General features: G+C 36.5%; 1 protein-coding gene across 6 annotated transcripts in view; it reads left to right on the forward strand.

The window, feature by feature from the left end:
* Positions 1–21,791, forward strand: part of PCLO (piccolo presynaptic cytomatrix protein) — a 313,514-nt gene that overhangs the window by 137,963 nt on the left and 153,760 nt on the right. For all 6 annotated transcript variants that reach the window (XR_011902652.1, XM_072327118.1, XM_072327119.1 and 3 more), the window contains 2 exons: positions 7,546–8,685; positions 16,630–21,691. Coding sequence is in view for 5 of the 6 variants with exons in the window: in XM_072327118.1 (XP_072183219.1) it covers positions 7,546–8,685; positions 16,630–21,691 (6,202 nt within the window). In the remaining variant the exon portion in view is untranslated. The remainder of the gene's footprint in view (positions 1–7,545; positions 8,686–16,629; positions 21,692–21,791) is intronic.

Consider the following 21,791-nt stretch of genomic DNA (forward strand, 5'->3'; position numbering starts at 1 on the left):
AATCACATTATTTTCGGTCTTGCAGTAAGGCAGTTATCCCTTAAAAGATTTTTAAGTTTTAATATGATCCTTTGGAAATATAACTATAATTAAAAATACATGGTTTTTCTAGCTTTTTATTTATATTTTCTTCTTCTAAGATCCTAGTTATCCAAAGATTTTTACAGATAATTATTGGAGCAATTCAGTTTGAAGATGGAGATATTCCACACCCATAAATTTGCATGTTTCCAAAAGAAAGTCTCTAAGAGAATAAAAAAATAAAGAAAAAAAAAAAAAAAAAAGTAACCTATTGTGAATTTGGGCATTAATGATCAAAGGAGAGCAATGGCCTCTTCTGGTCATAAGAATATTGAGTCTGACATCCTGCAATATTCAGCTCACATATGTACGAATATCCATCTGTATGTCTTTCTTCTAAGTGTAAGAATTTTTAGTCATCTGCCTGTAAAATTTGTGGTTTTGTTTGTTTGGTTGGTTGGTTGGTTTTTTTGCCTTTGTCATGTAAAATGTTGTATCTTAGAGTTACTGCTGGGTATGTGCAGAGTGATCCTGTCTTCTTGCCAAGGAGAAATTCTAAATCAATTTACCAGTTGACCAAGTAATTTCTTAATTATTATTAAATTATTATTAAAACTGAGCTGGCATCATTGTTTCAAAAGGAGTCATTATTCTTTTGGAGATAGCAAAGTGTATTGAACAAGCCACCTAGGACGGTGAAAGAGATCATTTGAAGGGTTATATTTTGATATCTCTATAGATACATTTCACTTTTTAATCACTAAAGCAACTGCAAGGAATAATGGCAGAGTGCATATGTCTATTAACAGACATTGCAAGTCCATCAGGAAATGTCACTAATAATATTAATATTCTGGAGTCTTATTTCCTTCCATGGAGCTACTGCTGATTGATAACATGTAAGAGACAGAGAAGCTAAGGCTTCTCTTTCAATTAGATTTGGATTGTTCATTATTTTTTAGCAGTCTAAACTTGTATTTACTTATTATTTTTAACATTTTTGTTGAGAGTAAGCAGTACATTAATTTTGGAAAGACTTACACAATTTTAGATTATTTGAATTGTATAATATGGGTTATAACTGTACCCATGATGTCTCTTGAAAGCAAGCTGAATCTTATTATGTATGATTGTTGAAGTATATTGGATTCATCTGCATATTAATAGCTAAAAAAAATAAAATCTGTATTTAGTTACACTGTAGCATCACAGTATGTTAGGCTTTTAAACAGATTGCATTTCTATAAAAAAATATTGAGGAGAAATTGTAATGATTGTTGGTTTGAAGTTTTCCAAGAAAAAAATGTTTTATTTTAATCCTTCATGAACATATTTGGTAATATAATTTGGCAGATTACAAAAATGCACTTTTTCGAGTCAGTTACAGTTGCTGACAGGGTTATTTTTTTGACTAAACTGCATGTTCCTTTTAAAGACAATCTTATTCTGGACTAGTGCTCTCTTACTTGGGAATATGGTGTTTCCTTGGCTGTGAATAATTCCCCAGACTTTTTGCTTGCTTACTTTTTTGCCTTTTCCCTCCATTTTCAAAATCTTCAGGCACTTAGAGGATGCATATATTAAGAGATAATTATGTTCCATAGATTAGGGAGGGAATGCTGGTAGCCAGGGTTAAAACACTAGCTCCTCAGTTAAGTGTTAAATAGTTAAGTACCTGAGATAAAACTGGATGGAGCTAGGAGTTCTAAAAACCTTCCATTGCTCGAGCACTTCCATCCTCCTCTGTAGCATTTCATTTAAACTGTTGATCTGCCACTTCCATTACATAAAACATCATGAAGATCCATCTTTGTAAAAGAATGCATTGTGCAATAGTAGACTAAACATGAACAAAAGGCAGACATCTCTCACGCTATCTTAGCAGTGATTGTTGTTTTTACAAAGCATATTGCTGAAATATGCTACATATTAGTTTTAGGATTATCTGGTTTGTAAGAGCAAATAAAATGCAAAACATTGATTTTCAGAGTAATTGTGTCTACTGATTTTCTCTGTATGCCTAAAACTGTAAGAGGGGTTTTACAGAGAGCAGTTGATGTGTGTTAATATGAACAATTAAGTCTGAGATAAGATTTTATTTGTAGCTAATCATTAGATACAGATTCCAAGATGTGCTAAAGTTTTGGGCCTAGGCAACCTGAAAAGTTAAGAATAGGTCTCTCGTTTACAACAGAATTCATCTAATCCTTTTCTATTGCTGTTACTCAGTTTAAGAGTAACCATTTTTCTCCAGACACTTCATAAAAAGTCATCACTGCACATAGGGTTGAATAGACTGTAAACTCATCATGGCATGACTCAGTATATTTATTAAGAATAAATAATAACAAGGATGTATGGGGAATACTCATAATAATCATGCTCCCTGCTGACCAGTTGGTGATTCTGTTGCTAGAAGGTGCAGAAAGCAATTATTCTTTGAGACTTAGTTATAATAAAGAATACAAAAAGGCATGCTAGGGCTATTCAGTGTCTATGTATAGCTGAAAAGGGTAATTATAATAATTTTTAAGTTATGAGTGAACTAAGTTGTAAACAAAATAATCAGATTTAGAAAACTCTTAGTATAAAATCATTACTTAGAAGAGTAATACAGTCTCTGCTTTCTTTGGACTGTATAATCTACATGGAATGATTACAATGCTACTACTAAAGGAGTTTAAGGATGATACAAAGTGAGTTTGTGTACTGTTGTCTAAGTAAACCATGAGAGCATGTTCATTTGTCATGAACACAAGTAAATCTCAGTTGTTTTAGTTAGCTAGTCTGGTATCTCTGTAAAAGTACCTGAGAAATATTGTTGCAGCCACTGCCTTCTGACTGTGAGATTTGTGCTGAAACAAATGTATTCATATAAATATATGTAACTATCATCTTCTTATCCTGAAAGTACATGCTGATAGACCAGTGTTCTTCTTGAAAGTATTATCAAAATAATGTTAAAAACACATGCTGGAACAAACTTAAAACAACAACAGCAAACAAAAAACAAAGAACAAAAACTGCATAAATCAAGTTTGTGTTTGTTTGATTTGCTTCCTGGCTTCTGGAAGTTGCATTAACTTTTAAGGCAATAGCATGAATGCTTGTAATTGTCAATACGTCTTGCACTACTGCACATGCATACTTTCCTGCCAGAGAATATTGTTATTGCAAAACCATCTGCAGAGCCTTGTGGCGATAAGGATGGATTATTTGTTTGGCTAGAGGAGAGAAGTTACCTGTAGAAACAGTCTTTAGACTAATGTACTTTGGCAGAAAAGCCAATACTCAAAACTCAGTGATAGCCCATGTACCTAACTCCTGAGATGTTCATACTGGAAATATGAAAATAAATTGATAGTGGTATATATAGCACAGAGTCTGAAAGAGTTGTATGTAAAGGTAAAAAATGTAAAATATTTAATATATATATTTTCCATTTGAGTTATAGAAAACAACAATTGGATACATATTTTCATGAATCTTGGCAAATCAAGAATATATTTATTAGTTTATTTATTATATGTTTGTTTGTTTGTTTTTAACCCTACCTTGGTAAAGTTTTGACTATTAACAGGCTTGTCAAAATTGAATTTTCTAGATTCACTAAAAACATTCAGCTCATAGGTTTACAGACTACATAAAATATTTTGCTTCTATAACTGAGCACCTCACCTGGTGGATCACAGAAAGGCTGTTGACATAGTCTACTTCAGCAAAGCACATTACACTCCCATAGTACTCCCTCCTGGGGAGGCTGGCAACCAGTGGCATGAACAGCTACACTCTTCAATGGGTAAAGAACTGGCTGGAGGGTCATGCCCGGAGAGTGACAGTGAATGGAGTTAAATCCATCTGGTAACTGGTCACAAATGATGTTCTCCAGGGATCTGTATCAAGGCCTGTCCTCTTTGATATCTGATAATGAGCCAGTAGTGTGCCCAGTTAACAAAGAAGGCCAAGGACTTCCTGACTTGTATCAGAAATAATTTTACTAGCAGTACCAGGGAGGTGATCTTCTCTTTGTACTTTACTCTGATGAGGCCACACATTGAGTACTGTGTTCAGTTTTGTTCCCCACACTACGAGAAAGGCATTGAGGCCCTGGGGCATGTCCAGAGAAGGACCATGAAGCTGATGAGGGGTCTGGAGCACAAGTCTTACGAGGAGTGGCTGAAGGAAGTGGGATTGTTTACTCTGTAGAAGAAGAGGTTCAAGGAAGACCTTATCACTCTCTACAAGTACCTGAAGGGAGGCTGTGGTGAGGTGAGGTTCCTGCCTAACTAGTGATAAGACTAGAGGAAGTGGCCTCAAGTTGTGCAAAGGGATGTTCAGATTAGATATTAGAAAAAAAATATTCTCTGAAAGAGTGGTAAGGCACTCAAATAGGCTGCCCAGAGAAATGGTTGAGTCACTGCCCCTGAAGGTGTTCAAGAAACATCTAGATGTTGTAATAAGGGACATGGTTTAGTGGTGAAATACTGGTAGTTAGTGGACTGTTGGATTGGATGATCTTGTTCTTTTTTAAACTTAGTGATTCTATGATTTTCAGCTTAAACACCTCTGACACTGTGGCTACTAAATACAAAGGAAAGGAACTGAAATACTTGAGCCCTTGCATGATATTTGCAAAATAGACCATTGCAGTGAATACTGGATGTATGAAATTATCGAGTTGATCTTTGTTCTTTATTAAACTGGATGAGAAGAACTTTGAGAAATAGCTCCTTTGTCCTGACCAGCAGTGTGGGGTTCTTAGGATTACTGAAGACACAGGGAAAGAACTGTATATTTAGAACATTAATGCACATGTGTATTGCTTGTGATACCAAGAATGGTGTCTGCTGACAACTCAGAAACCAAAAAGTGTGAATATTTCTGTAAAGAAGTAAGAAAATTTATTTAGTGAAGATTGCTGAAGGAAGATGATGTCCCTTTCTTAAGTCTTAATAAATTTGGGTTGACAGGCTAACTGAAAAGATAGCCTTAGGCAAAATTAGTATTCAGGGCATGAGGTTAACTGAGGAAACATCAAGTCTGAATCTGAGGCATATTACTTCATGGTACAAAATTTAATTTTACAGAGAACCATTCTGACAGTGAATCAGGAGCTAGAGGGCTGGTGATATAAGAAGATTTTTATAGGTTCTTTTGTGATCAAATATTCTCATGATTATAAATATTTGAATGTATTATAAAACACATAGCTCGGTAAAAGTATTTTCCACGACAATATAACTTTATAACTTTAAAAAAGTAAAGTGAAAAGAAGCAAAGAAAACAAAAGTCCAAGAGCAAGGTTCATTAAATCAGTGTGTATCTGGACAATTCCAGGTCATCTCACCAGCAGCACTTATATCAGTAAGGCAGGGAACAATGACTAGTTCTTCCATCTCTTGACAAACATTAAACATAATTTGCTAATTCACTCATCATCAGCTGCCTCTTTTTTATTTTAATTATCATTATTTTTCTTTTTGAGAAGCTTGTCCTATGATGTTCTTAGTGCTACTGGGTGTGAATCTAAGAAGGGGAATGTGAATGAACAGTGAGGAGGTTGCATTTGATGAGTTACTAAAAGGGATAAGAGTTAAATGTGCTGTGTGTAGAAAAAAACAGAAACTCTAGAAATACATCAATGTATCAAGAAATACATTGAAATTATGTCATGTGGAAATGGTACTATGAAAAGAAACTGTGTATTGAACACCCTCTTCTTGATTCTAAAAGCTATTTGAATCTAGAATGACTGAATTAAAATTGATTTATCATAATTATCTACTCAACTTTATATAACAATCTTTGAGAAAAGAATCAAAAATGCAGTTAAATCAGTTATTTTTTCTTTAATATTTTTATAATAAAAATTATCTAGTGTATTTAGACATCTAGAAACTCCTCATAATACTGCCATCTTAATTTGCATAGGTTAAGATGAAATTTGCTTCCACGTGTATTCTACTTTGAATCTTTAAAAAGTGCTTCACAGCAAACTATCACAGCAGAAGTTCTTGTTGAGAAATGGCAGACCAATGACAATATCCTGGCATCACCAAAAGTTAAGTGCTCTCAGTGGGAGAACCTACCAGTTCTTATATGAAAAAAAGAAAAAGGCAAGATTCATTAAATCAAAAGTAAAGCAGGGAGTCTGATACTTAGAACCCTGTAGTTCAGGCACTCTTTACTGCCAGGGTTCAGATCTGGGCTTCCAGTCTCTGCTTTTGGTATTACAACATTTATTACTTAATTAGTTTGTAATAGAAAATGTGTGAGGGTTTCTGGGATATCACCACTTCTACCACTTATTCTAACTAGATGCCGCATTTTCTGGGCAAAATTCTAGAATATCCAATAGTATGTAGCTGGTCAGTCATCTGTACTGATCAGTAATGCTGTTTACATTATTAGCTATGTAATTAATATTAAAACAATTCTGTATTGTTTTTTATGTATTTTGTATTCAGTAGTTTGCTAAGTTAACTAAATCAGAGAAATACACTAACTGTTTTGGTGAGACAATTCATCATCACAGTAAAAGGAATGAGAATCAAACACTAAAGGTGCAGTGTAGACCTTATATTTCATTAGCAAAGTAGAGATTCATTATGCATCCTCGTATTCAGAAGTTTTGGAGCTTTTTGGAGCTTCCCCCACAATAAAGGGCCTGGAGTACCTCTCTTATAAGGAAAGGCTGAGTAACCTAGGTCTGTTTAGCCTTGAGAAGAGAAAAGTGAAAGGGGATCTGAACAATGTAAATAAATGTCTAAGGTGCAGGCAGCAAAGGGACAAGGCCAGATTCTTTTCAGAAGTACACAGCAACAGAACAAGGGGAAAGTGAAGCACAAGGAAGTTCTGCACAAATGTGCATAAGAACTTCTTCACAGTAAGGGTGACGGAGCACTGGAACAGGATGCCCAAAGAGGTTGTGGAGTCTCCTTCTCTGGAGATGTTCACAACCCACCTGGATGCCTACCTGCGCAACATGGTCTAGAGAGCCTGCTTTGGCAGGGTGATTGAACTAGATAATCTTTAGAGGTCCCTTCCAGCCCCTACAATTCTATGATTTTGTGATATCTGTCTTTAAAATGTCCTTTTTCTATTACAAAGTAACCGTACCCCAAACCTCACTAGGAGTCTAATTTCTTCTGTGTAGTAACTGGCTAAGTGGCAACAAAATATCTTATGTGGATTTGTCCTTTTTTTTTTTTTTTCTCCTGATTTTCTGGAAAGTAGAATAAAAAGGGACTGTGCAGAAGGGAGCAGACAGATGATTTTCCTTGGTTACACAAAAAGTAAAGAGAGAAAGGTAACTTCTAAAAAAAAAGCAGACTTTGTCAAATTAGGGAGATTTACAAAGTTAGAGGTAAAGTTACTGTTGGTAGATTGTAGAGGATTTAGAAAACAATTCGTGTTGGAAATACACAAGCAAATGTTGTGTATAAAGGTCATCACTATTTCAGGACAATGTATTTTACTGTTATGTCTTCATATAAGTAACTTCATATGTTTGTTCTATCACAGGTACAGGAATGGCTGTGCTTAAACTGTCAGACCCAAAGGGCAATGTCAGGACAACTTGGGGATATGGGCAAGGTGCCACTTCCAAAAGTAGGCCCTTCACAAGCAGTATCCAAACCACCTGCGACTCCTCAAAAACAGCCTGTGCCTGCTGTCTCACATTCCCCACAGAAGACTTCCACACCGCCTACTCCAGCAGCTACAAAATCTAAAGAAGAACCAAGCGTTCCGAAGGAAGTTCCAAAATTTCAGCAAGGGAAATTGGAAAAAACATTGTCAGCTGATAAAATCCAGCAAGGGATTCAGAAAGAAGATGCAAAATCTAAGCAGGGCAAACTTTTCAAGACACCTTCAGCTGATAAAATACGTGTCTCCCAGAAGGAAGACTCAAGACTCCAGCAAACAAAACTGACAAAGACACCATCATCTGATAAAATTTTGCATGGAGTTCAGAAGGAAGACATAAAACTTCAAGAGGCAAAATTGGCAAAGATACCCTCAGCTGATAAAATTTTACATGGAGTTCAGAAAGAAGATCCAAAACTCCAACAGATGAAAATGGCAAAGGCACTATCAGCTGACAAAATACAACCTGCAGCTCAGAAAGAGGATGTACAACTTCAGGGAGTTAGATTGTCCAAGGCAGTTTCAGCTGATAAAATTCAACATGAAATTCAGAAAGATCTAAATCTTCAACATGTAAAAATTGATAAAACTTCTGCAGTGGAGAAAATCCAACAAGAAGCTCAAAAAGAATCAAAGCTTCAGCAAGAAAAGCTGCCAAAGACACTTTCAGAAGATAAAATTTCTGCAACAGTAAGTTCAGATCAAAAGAAACCTTTAAGCAAATCTGAAGAAGATAAAAAACCTGAGCTCCTGGAAAAAAGTACTCCACACCCAAAGGACAAAAAAGAGCAAATTACAGCTGAGACAACAGAATGTGTTACTGAGCAGAAAATGGAAGTTGAAGCACCTTGTGACAAACTGCATGAAAAGAAACAAGAGGATGTTAAGAAAGAGGATTTGACAACTGGAATTCCACAGATGGTTTCAAAAACTGAAAAAGTGGAGGAAGAAAAAACTCCTGTTCCAGTGTCACGTCTGCCAAGATCTGACCATGTGGAAGCAGTGAGAGAAAAAATAGTAAGTAGCTTTTTTCCTCTAAATGCTTTTCTCCTTTGCTATGATTTAGAATCCCATCCTGATGGACCCTGTCATTGACATTTTCCCGCTCTTTATTGTTATGGATGATTTGATCATCCGTATGAATGATATAATTCTCAATGACAGAATTATTCTTTTTGAGTAAGAGTTTCACTAGTTAGTTCTGCTTTTTCCTTGCAGCTTTCCAATAGTTTTTGCATGATTTTCATCTTATATTTATGAAACTAACTGAGTTTCTGTTTCATCGGTTTTCAAATATTTATGATTCGTTTATCTGCTTCTGTAGACCCCCAAGTCTTTGGAGTTTAATTGTTTAAATTGGAACATTTTCATAGTTCTTAATCTCAAAAGCAAATAACTGATGATAAGTTACACAGTATTTTGAACTACCAAAGGATGGTAAACATTTTAGGAATATTTTGTGATGCCTGAAAATGGTATGTTAAAGTATGCGGCCTTTACATCTTTTAAATGTTTCATCTGCCTACCCCTTGTTTAAGTAGTATTTGTGTTCAGCTCTTCATTCATATCATTAGATGACTTTGTAATAGAATGTACTAGAATGCTGTATTTCTAAATAAATTCATTTCCTAAATATGAAGTCAGTAGCAAGCCACTGATAAAGAGAAGTGGGTAACAGACAATTTCTTGATAAATGGCAAATGATGGTTGTTGGTTTTTTTGTGCATCAGTACTGAAAATTAAGTGCTGAACACTATCTTACTAAAGTAGGAAGAGGTTTAGGAGAAAAGTCCGATCATGCCCAAATTATGTTTTCAATTAATATCAGTAAAAATTATCAGGTTTTTGTTTCTTTCTTTGTTTGTTTGATAACCAAGGTATTTGGGCAGAAAATTATTCTGATTAGGAAGTCATGATGTGGAGATCTCTATTTTTAGAAATCATGTTTGCAGTCAGATATGTTTCCATCACATGATGTGTTTATATGACACAATGGTGTCAAGAGATGTAATATCACATGGTTGTACTCAGGGAACACAAATTTTGCTCTCAGCATTGTAGCCATCTGGAAAAAAAAAAACAAAACACAACAACAAAAAAACAAGAAAGAGATTTAAGAAAATGAAATATCAGTTTGAGTATTTAATATTAGGCAAGAGACTCTAGTGCAGCACTTTCCAAGAAGAGCAAGTTTACAAAATGTCACTTTGGGGGCATTTTCTTTGTAACATACATTAATATCAGAGAACCTAAGAAATACTTTTTTTGTTTGTTTGCTTGCTTGCTTGTTTTGTTTTTATTAAAAGCTCCATTTTTTCCTGTTTAAAAACTTTCATCACTCTCTAGTCTCAGTGCTATATGGCCATTTTTGTGTTCTATGAAGATAAGAAAGCATATGATAGTCTTAGCAAATCTAAGGTACACATATTTGACTTCTGTCTCTGATAGCAACATATTTTTATCATAAATTAATTATTTCTAATTATCTCTTGCTATATTATATGGTGCACACACGCAGGCGTTACTCTTTTGTTTCACTTAATCACTCTCACTGCCTTCTGACTTAATCAGAACTTCCTGAGTTAACACCCTAGATGAAGTTTAGCTTTCTTTTACTTTTGTCATTAGACTTTGAAGCAAAATTAACTAAAGTTTATAAAGCATAATAGTTTAATTCATAAAAGAAAATGCATTGATGACCTCTTTTAAGCATTTTTAAAATTACAACACTTTCCCATCCCCCCATTTTTCCTCACTGGAAAATTCATATAAACAAAAAAAACCCCGAAAAACAAAAAACAAAACAAAACAAAACAAAAAAAAAAAAGAAAAAGAAAAAAGAAAAAGAATACTAAACTTGGAATTTTGAAATTCTGAAGATGAAGTTGTTGCCTCACCTAATTTATGCTTCAGGAAAATAAGTTCCCTCCCTTCCCCCCCCCCCCCCCCCCTTTTTTTTTTTTTTTTTTTTTTTTTTTTTTTTTTTTTTGGCTTGTTTTAGTTTATTGAAGTATTTTAATGCTAAACCTAATTTACTTTGAACATTAGATACAATTTTCTCCAAGAAAGCATGTGACAGAAGTGGAGGAGTAAAGAACAATTTTGGTACCTTCACTCATACTGCTTGGATAATTAAATGATGGTATTTAGACACTGAACATTATAAAATATTTGAGGACAATCATATGAAGGATTTCAGACAGGTGTATGTGTAAATAATGATGTAAAGATGCAGCTGACAAATGACTAATGCCATTGTATATCAAAATCTGTGAAAATGGTGATTAACTAACCCTTGTAGCATCTTACTGAAATAATGAGATAATATTATCCTGATTTTTCATGGGGAAAAAAAAAAAAAAAAAAAAAAAAAAAAAAAAAAAAAAAGTCAGTAACATGCCAACAAGGCCTAAAAGAAACTTAGAGGATAAAGATCTGTTACAGGAAAATCAGCCTTGGAAAATGTCACACAGATCTCAAATTATATTTAGAGATCTAAGAACCTTTGAAATAAATGTGAGTTAAATATTGAAACATTTTTAAAGATTTGGCCTCAAAGTATGGCTTAAGGTATCATAAAGCCATTTTTTCTTCAAACCATTTATTTTTTCCCAATAGTGTTTTAAACTGTATTTTGTTCATAGAGTTATCAAGGAACAAACTGTCTTTGCTGATGATTTACAGGTATTATTTAATTCCTAATAAACTATCTTGTAATTACATGGGCAGTAGCAATTAACTGCCTTAACAAGGATGCCTAGAATTCTTGGATAGTTATAACATACTGGTTTGTCAGCGTGTAACAGTTGACTTGGAACTCCCCCAAAAGTAGTCCATTATATCTAAATAAACATGTTATAGTGGTATAACTTGGACAAGTTTACAGTGCCCCTACCATTGCCATCTCATGTGTATTGAAGATTGGTCACGTACTTTGTTTGAATATCTGATTAGATACTGTGATATTGTAATATACTGTAAATTGACATTATAATGCTCTTAATTACAAAACATGGGTGAGAGAGACTAAGTAAGAAAATCATTTGTATTCAGAATTTTGGGCACAGATTATTAAGTAAAATGTGTTCATAATATAAAAAGAATAAGATTTAATAGCTTACTCAATCAGAAACAGTTTGCACATAAGTATAATGTTTCTATAAAGAAAATGACCTTTTTAAAATCATGAGTTTGTCTGCACAATAAATTTTCTGCAACAGAATACAATCCATTATTACTCCTTTATTAATCTTACTGATACATATACAACTTCAAAAACTGACAAGACTTTTTGTACATCATGGTTTTCTTTTAAAAGAGCTCTAATTTCATATGATAACCAGTTGAATATTTTAAGTAAGTTAGATATAATCTGTTTTCAAATAAGCAAAAACTTCTGTTGTAAAATGGTTTTATGATGTATTGTCACTATCACTGTAGAAATGTCACTGGAATTGTAGGAATACATCCAACATTAGATCATGTTCGTTATTAGCACAAGTTAAACAGTTTGCATTACCAACAAAATAGTTTTTTTCCTTACTGATTCAGATACATTTTTAATTCATTTTTCATTCCCTAACAGTTGTTAAATATATCCATAATCCCAAAGGAATGTTGTTTCCTCAACAGTTTGTTGTTTGCCTAAAAATCTTATGTTTGATACAATTTTTTTACAAGTTAGTTGATATCTTCACATATGTGATGGCTAATCCTATCCAAATAGATCACTGGCCATTGAAGAACAGATAAAGTTAATGACAATATCCTTTTATCACAGAATGCCTGGAGAAGGGAAAAAAACACACAAAGACTAAAGCTTGCTTTTCATAAATTGCATGCATATTTTCTCAAAACATGATGTGCAAAGATATTTTTTGCATCAGATAACTCTACATATTAAAATGATAGAAAATATATTCGTATCATAATAGCCTTGAAAAGAAAGCTGAATTTTCTTGTCGCATTTATTCTTAGGGAAGTCCCTAAATGCTGTAGAACTTTTTCTTTTCCTTAGTGTACAGATAACAGGTTTTTTTCCCAAGATTCAGTATTTTATTATTGATATCAGTAATGTTATGGCATATTTGGGTTCATCAACAGGTCAGGCAATGGCAGCACTCAGTTCTACCTCATCTTGTTTGGTCACTGAGTAGATACTACACATTAGACACATAGATGATGCTACTATCTCAGATTAGGAGAATGGCTAAGATTAGGTTGTTCCATGCCCACTTGCTTGCTTATTTCTGAAATTAACTACTTATTTAACATATTCTGTTTCATATGATTTTTAAGTTATTTTATCACTTCATCTCTATGGAACTCTCAGAGACTCACTTCCACTACTTGGGTACAGTCTGTCCCTCATCTCCTAGGGGACTTTCTGAGTTTGAATGGTATTTTTCTAGAAGCTAATCTAAATTGATGACATGCATAATTGGGTATGTCTTTGCAAGTATGGACATATTAGAAATAAAATAACAATTACTGAAATTGTAAAGGGGGCGTGATATTTCTAGATGAAAAAATCCTTTGCTTTTAACTGACAATATACTTTTAAAAAACATATTCCAGTAAATGTCCCTTAAAAATTATTCTGTAATAATGGGAGTACTGATGTAAAGACAAGTTTAAAAGGGAGGGAAAAAAAAATAAAAAATGCTTGTAAGTATGCTTCATTTTTTATCTTTTTACCTGATAGGGGATATATTATTCTACCTACATGAGGTGAAAAAGTACATTTTTCATAATAACGACTTCTGAATTGTTTAAGTAGTGATGGCTCCCCAGAGCTGTTTGCCATGCTATTGGAGTTTTGTCCTTGTTTATGTATTAAACACATCTTTATCACTAGAATTTTTCTTAGAAATAATTGTTGTCAAATCTAATGTTTAAATGCAACATTTTTTGCTCTGGTATCAGATACTTGGGTTTGTTATATTGGGTTCTGTGTTATTAAGGACAGATGTGTTTTCTATCGAAGGTAATATCTGACTTGGTTAAGTAGGTAATAAATCATTTTTCCAAAATGGAAGTTACTAAACTAGATATTGATAAGTAGATTAATTTAATCTTATTGCTAGTTGTTTTATTGGAAGATTGTGTGCACAGTGACATGTCTGCAGGCAAGAATAGGTACTTTAACTGTAAATTAAATAATGAAAAAAAAAAAGGGGGGGGGGGGGCTGCTTTAAAATAAATAAATAAATAAATAAATAACTGATAGTAACAAATACTTGTTTTATGATATTTTGTCCTCAAATGTAACTTCAGTGTGAATAAGCATTTCAAAATGCTAAAATGCTAAAAAATTGTCAGCAAGTAAACATAAGTGTGAATGTATCTACAAACTATCATTAAGCATTGTGGCTTTTTTGTATTTGTATTTTTTTTATTTTTTTTTTAAATGCAGCATAATGCCAATGATGCTCATAAGTCACAGATTTGAGTAAATTGTTAGTTCTACTTCAGGAATCCTTGATTTGATTATCAACATTGATAAATAATCATGGAATAATCACCAGATCATAGAATGGCTTAGGTTAAAGAAGACCTTAAAATTCATAGAATCATAGAATCATAGAATTACCCAGGTTGGAAAAGACCTTGAAGATCATCAAGTCCAACCGCAGCCTAACCAGTACCCTATCTCTAAAAACCCTCTGCTAAATCATATCCCTGAGTACCACATCCAAACGGCTCTTAAACACATCCAGGGATGGCAATTCAACCACCTCCCTGGGGAGCCTATTCCAGTACCTAACTACCCTTTCTGTAAAGAAGTTCTTCCTAATATCCAACCTAAATTTGCCCTGGCTCAACTTGAGGCTATTTCCCCTCGTCCTGTCACTTGTCACTAGTGAGAAGAGACCTGCCCCACTCTCACTGTAAGAACCTTTCAGGTACTGGAAAAGAGCAATAAGGTCTCCCCTCAGCCTCCTTTTCCCCAGACTAAACAGCCCCAGCTTCCTTAGCCTCTCCTCGTAGGGCTGATTCTCCAAGCCCTTCACGAGCCTCGTTGCCCTTCTCTGGACCTGCTCCAGTATTTCCATATCTTTCTTGTGCTGAGGTGCCCAAAACTGGACACAGTACTCAAGGTGAGGCCTCACCAATGCCGAGTACAGAGGCAGAATGACTTCCTTAGTCCTGCTCACCACACCATTCTTGATACAAGCCAGGATGCCGTTGGCCTTCTTGGCCACCCAGGCACACTGTCGGCTCATGTTCAACCATGCATCAATCAGTACCCCCAGGTCCATTTCCTCCACGCAGTCCTCCAGCCACTCAGTCCCAAGCCTATAGCGCTGCCTGGGGTTGTTGTGGCCGAAGTGCAGGATTCGGCATTTGGTCTTGCTAAACCTCATCCCATTGGCTTCAGCCCAGCTCTCCAGTCTGTCTAGATCCCTCTGTAGAGCCTGGCTACCCCCAGGCAGATCCACACTCCCAGCCAATTAGGTGTCATCTGCGAACTTACTGAGGGTGAACTCAGTGCTCTCATCCAAGTCATCAATAAAGATATTGAAGAGAACAGGCCCCAGGACCGACCCCTGGGGAACACCACTCGTGACCGGTCGCCAGCTGGATTTGACTCCATTTACTACCACTCTCTGGGCCCGGCCCTCCAGCCGGGCTTCTAGTTTCAACCCCCTGCTGTATTTAGGATTACAAGCCACTGAATCAGGCTGCCCATGGCATGGCCCCATCCAACCTGGCCTTGAATGCTTTCAGAGATGGTGCATCCACAGCTACTCTGGGCAACTTGTTCCAGTGCTTCACCACCCTGGTAATACCTGAATACTGTAAGAAATACTGAGATCACATCATATTATTAAAACCAGGAGGCTTGGGATGCTTGTTCTCAAATTACTTTTGGAGGCACTTTTTGGCTATGATGACATCTAAGATAAGCTGTCATTTGTGACAGAGCTATTTTGTTAGTCGGATGATGAGATTCTTTCAATAAGTGGAGTATTTCACAGCTGCGAGAAATTAGGAGGCATTTCACATCTAGGACAAGGGAAACTGGTGTGAAAATTGTTGTTGTAGGATATTCTTGGTATTTTGTTATCCAAGGGGGTGCTTATCATTCAGAGTGGTATAAAAGGATCTGAAGCTAGGTTAATGACAAAGGATATTTAATTAGGATTAAGTAGGAAAGTATGGGTTACAGTGTTCAGTTGCATATGCCTGGCTTGTTTTCGCCATTTCCTTTGATCAATAGCTATCCATCTTGCTTTTATCACATACAATCATACTTCCCTAGCAGCAGGTTACCTCTGCATTACAAATGTACTGAGAAACTTGTTTTAATTAAGGTGTTGAGAAAATGTTTGTACACGTATGGGGACATTCCAGACCATATTAACTCATGCTTCAGTACTCCGTGTATTCTTATGTTACAATGTGTAACACTTCAAAAAAATGAAACCAAGTCTCCAAAATTTGAGAAGATTCACGTATTTCTAGGGAACTGTAAAAGATTAAATGGTGAAAGTAAGGAGTAGACCCCAGAAATACTGCAGGCTATTCGGTAAGCTATATTTATATCTAGAACTCTGTAGGCAATTTTGAAGCATAAGTAATTAAATATTAATTTAAGTTAGCTAACAAAAAAATTGTCCAATGCACATATGAACAAATGATAGACTATCATTAGATAGGATTCTGAAAGCAATTAACTACTCTATTTACTTTTTATTTGCATTTAAAATTTTACAGCTGATAATATAATTTACTGATGTGGAAAATCAGGCAAAACATAGTTAAATGTTAGCATAGTTAATGGCTTTGCAAAGCAGAATTAGTGTTTAGTCATTTACAATTCAGTATAATTTGACTTAAAATTTTGCATCTGGAACTTTAGCTCATTTTTTAGAAAGACACACATATGTAATTGCTTGGAGACATAAAGTATTTATATATAAGTATATACACACGCATATGTATTTATTTTTTTAGGAAAAAGAGGATGACAAAACAGATACATCAAGCTCTCAGCAACAGAAAAGTCCACAAGGTCTGAGTGACACCGGGTATTCTTCTGATGGGATATCAAGTTCACTTGGTGAAATTCCAAGTCATATCCCCAGTGACGAAAAGGACTTACCCAGAAAACCTAGTCAGAAAGACACCATTTCACAAGAAAGTCCTCCAAGCCCCTCAGATCTAGCTAAATTAGAAAGTACTGTCCTTTCTATTTTGGAAGCTCAGTCAAGTACACTTGCTGATGAAAAATCTGTGAAAAGGAAAGAACTTCATGAAACATACAGTGAACAGACAAAGGATCAGCATAAAACAAAGCCTTTGCCAGTCACACCAGAGTCTTACAGTTCAGATGAGGAAGACTTAGAAGCTATTCAAGAAGGTGAAAGAACCATTGCAGCTGATAGCAAAGGAGGTGCTTCATCCCTAACTGACTACAAGGAAGAAGATGGAGGAGATGACACACTGGCAAGAAGACAACGCTATGATTCTGTGGAAGATAGCAGTGAGAGTGAAAACTCACCTGTACCCAGGAGAAAGAGAAGAACTAGTGTTGGTTCTTCAAGTAGTGATGAGTACAAACGAGATGACAGTCAGGGATCTGGTGATGAGGAAGACTTCATTAGGAAACAAATTATAGAGATGAGTGCTGATGAAGATGCCTCAGGTTCTGAAGATGATGAATTCATTAGAAATCAGCTCAAAGAGATCAGTGTAACTGAAAGCCAAAAGAAAGAAGAAGTGAAAAGCAAAGCCAAAGGAGCAGCAGGGAAACATAGGAGAATGGCACGGAAAAGTAGTGCAGGCTACGATGAGGACGCAAGCAGACGACATTCATGGCATGATGATGATGATGAGACTTTTGATGAAAGCCCAGAGCCAAAGTACAGGGAAACTAAAAGTCAGGATGGTGAAGAACTCACTGTAAGTGGAGGAGGAGGCCTCCGGCGTTTCAAAACAATAGAATTAAATAGTACAATAACAAGCAAATATTCTGAGACACCTGAACAACAGAAGGGTATTTTGTATTTTGATGAAGAGCCTGAGCTAGAGATGGAGAGTCTTACAGATTCACCTGAAGATAGATCTAGAGGAGAAGGATCTTCTAGTTTACATGCTTCAAGTTTCACACCAGGTACATCACCTACTTCAGTATCATCGCTTGATGAAGACAGTGACAGCAGTCCTAGTCACAAAAAACTGGGAGGGGAGAGCAAACAGCAGCGCAAAGCTAGGCATCGGTCTCATGGTCCTCTTCTTCCAACTATTGAAGATTCTTCAGAAGAAGAAGAACTACGGGAAGAGGAAGAACTGCTCAAGGAACAAGAGAAACAGCGTGAGTTAGAACAGCAACAAAGAAAAAGTTCTAGCAAAAAATCTAAAAAGGACAAGGATGAACTGAGAGCTCAGAGAAGAAGAGAACGTCCAAAGACTCCTCCAAGTAATCTTTCCCCCATTGAAGATGCTTCTCCAACAGAAGAATTACGACAGGCAGCAGAAATGGAAGAGCTGCACAGATCTTCCTGTTCGGAGTACTCACCTAGTATTGAATCAGATCCTGAAGGATTTGAAATCAGCCCAGAAAAAATAATAGAAGTACAAAAAGTTTACAAATTGCCTACTACTGTCTCTCTATACTCACCAACAGATGAAAAACTAATTGGAGTCTTAAAAGAAGAAAGTGGTCAAAAGACATTGAAAAGCGCTGAAGAGGTATATGAGGAAATGATTCACAAGACCCACAAGTCCAAGTCTTTTCAAATTGCAAGTGAAAAAGATGAAGTGTTTGAAAAAGAGTCTTTATATGGTGGAATGCTAATAGAGGATTACATTTATGAGTCTTTAATAGAGGATACTTACAATGGAACTGTTGATACAAATCTTGCAATGAAACAAGATGAGAGTAATGAATATATACAGCAGAGAGGAAAAGAGAAAAAACTCAGAGCTTCAGAACAGATCTATGATGAACCACAGAAAATTACTGATCTACAGGAAGACTATTACAGTGTAGAGCCTTTATGTTCAATTGTGCCTCAAGAAGATATTGTTTCTAGCTCTTATATTATTCCAGAAAGTCATGAAATAGTTGTATTAGACAGCACAGTAGCTTCCACCACTGAAGAAAAGCAGTTGTTAGATGCTGAAGCTGCTTATGAAGAGCTTATGAAAAAACAAAAAATGCAGCTAACTCCTGGGTCCAGTCCAACACAGCCAACTTCAGATTTTGCTTCTGCCTCTGATATGAAAGTATCTGGTATTGGAGAAATAGCGGATAGTATATCTTTAACGTCAAGCACCACTTCAGCAATCTCAGATGTATCATCTCTCAGTAGCATAGCACTTTCTATTCCAGATGTTAAAATAACACAGCATTTTACAGCAGAGGAAATCGAAGATGAATACTTAACAGATTATGCTAGAGAAATTCAAGAAATAATTTCTCATGAAACATCGATGTTGACATACTCTGAGATATCAGAAGGTGCTGTATCAATTTTGCCTTCTGATACAGCTTCTTTAACATCATCTACATCTTCTGTTTGTACCACAGACAGTTCATCACCTATAGATAGTGCGACCACAGGTTATGTAGATACAGCAGATGCTGTAAGTAAACTAGCAGATTCTGAAGACATGATAGCCCAAGTTCCCTTTACATCTACAGAAGAGTACTCTGAAATGAGCTTGCCTTATGAATCTGTTGCTGGAGCCACTAAAAAGCCAGCTGTGGTCTCAGATATGGATACTGTGCATCAAGCTGCAGTTTGTTTACCTGAAACTGCACCTTCAGTATTCACCACTACAGTTACAAAACCCAAGCAATATGCAGCTGATACCATTACTTACGATGTCTCCACAGCAGAAAAGGATGGAGCTAGAAAAATGAAAAGTACGGTAGAGGCTGGCATTATCAAAATTCATCATGAAGATTCACACAAAGAATTGAGTCTTGATATGACAAAGATTAACCTGACTGGTGCTACATCTGAGCAACCACCCCTATGTGTAGCATCAGTTTCAGTTAAAGAGCCTGCATCAGAAACACCTTCTGTACCTACACCCAGAGTTGTAAGTAAGACCAGCATGGTCTCCATGCCTTCCTCAGCTCCTGCTCTAACATCCAAAGTGTTTTCACTTTTTAGAAGCTCTTCTTTGGATTCTCCTGCGCAACCTTCTCCACCCCCACCTCCTCCACCTCCACCTCCTCCTCCACCGCCATTACCTCCACCTATTTTACCCAAACCAGCCATTTATCCCAAAAAGAAGTCACAGGTTCAGGCTCCCATGGCAACAGCTCCCACAGCAGTACCTTTAGTCACAAGTGTTGCTACACTGGAATCTGCAGCTGTAGTAAAGAATCATGTGGTACCTATCACAAAAACTTGCACCCCAACACCACCTCCTGTACCACCCAAGCCGTCCTCCATTCCAGCAGGGCTTGTTTTCAGTCACAGGCCCACTGAAGTAACTAAACCTCCAATTGCTCCTAAACCAGCAGTTCCTCCACTCCCTATAGCTGTTCATAAGCCAGCGGAAACACAGCCCAAACCAATAGGTCCATCACTGACGTCTAGTATGACTCTGAATTTGGTCTCTTCAGCTGAATACAAAATAGCATCTCCCACATCCCCTTTGTCTCCACACTCTAACAAATCTTCACCAAGGCTGACAAAGCCCTCACAGGAAACCTATGTTGTCATCACATTGCCATCTGAGCCTGGAACTCCCACAGAAGCTATCACTAGTCAGGCTGTTACCAGCTGGCCTTTAGAAGAAGCTTCTAAAGAACAGATTCCCCAGCCTATGCAACCAGTTTTTACTTCATCCATGAAAGCTGTGGAAATTCAAGGTATGGCAGATCAGAGTATGTATATTACAGGTGGTTTGCAAACTATTCCTACCACCACACAATCAACTTTTGAAAAAGTACCTAGTTCAATATCAGAGGCAGTAACAACAGAGGTAGCCAAGACCACAGCATCTGTAGTGAAGCGCCCAATGCCCAGTGTTGGTTTAGGCAGTGTCGCTATTACTATACCTCCTGAGCCAATATATATATCAGATCAACCCAGGTATAGAGAGAATGGAAGATTCCATCCTTTGGGTGATGTCATTGATCTTCGCACTTTAACTAAGATGGATATTGAAATGAGAGACAGCTGTATGGATCTCTCTGCTGTTTCCATGGATGCTAGAAGGCAAATGCCAGCAAGTGATACATCTGGAAGGCCAGTAAGTACTGTTCAGCCAGCTATAATAAATCTTAGTACTGCATGTGTTGCAGATCCTTCTCTGTCTATAGTCACTGAGACAGTAGCTGTCATGACCTGCACTGCCACTGTAAGCTACTCTGCCAGCACAGACAGTCTTGTGGATCTGGGACATGCAATGACAACTCCACTGCAGCTGACAACATCAAAACATTTTGAGCCTGCCTACAGAGTAACAAGCAGCCAGCCCTTCCCTGTAAGTAGAGATGAAGTGCCAATAAATTTATCCCTAGGTACTTCAGCACATGCAGTGACATGGGCTGCCACAAAGCCTGTTACTGTACCACCAGTTAGTGTCACAAATGGTTGGACTGATCTCTCCACTTCTCAGGAGCCAATGGAGATTGGAGCAGTTGACCTTAGCACTACAAAATCTCACAGAACAGTTGTAACAATGGATGAAACTACTTCAGGTATCGTAACTACAGTAATAGAAGATGATGAAAAGCCTGTGGACCTGACTGCAGGGAGAAGAGCTGTCTGCTGTGATATGGTTTATAAACTGCCATTTGGTAGAAGTTGTACTGCACAGCAACCTCCAACTACACTTCCTGAGGATCGCTTTGGTTACAGGGATGACCACTATCAGTATGATCGTTCAGGGTCATATGGCTACCGAGGAATGGGAGGTATGAAACCATCTATGTCTGACACAAATTTATCAGAAGCTGGACTGTTTGCATATAAAAGCAAGAATAGCTTTGATTATCGAGTTGGGGCAACTGATGCAGCAGTAGATCTTACTTCTGGAAGAGTTACTTCAGGTCAGTATGACACAGCTGCAGATCTTTCTTTGAAATATGATTATGATGTTCCTCACCTCATTTCAGGATGATTTTTTTATATATTATTTTTTTCCCCTTC

This window comes from Excalfactoria chinensis, chromosome 1 (assembly GCF_039878825.1).
Source record: "Excalfactoria chinensis isolate bCotChi1 chromosome 1, bCotChi1.hap2, whole genome shotgun sequence".
Lineage (NCBI taxonomy): Eukaryota > Metazoa > Chordata > Aves > Galliformes > Phasianidae > Excalfactoria > Excalfactoria chinensis.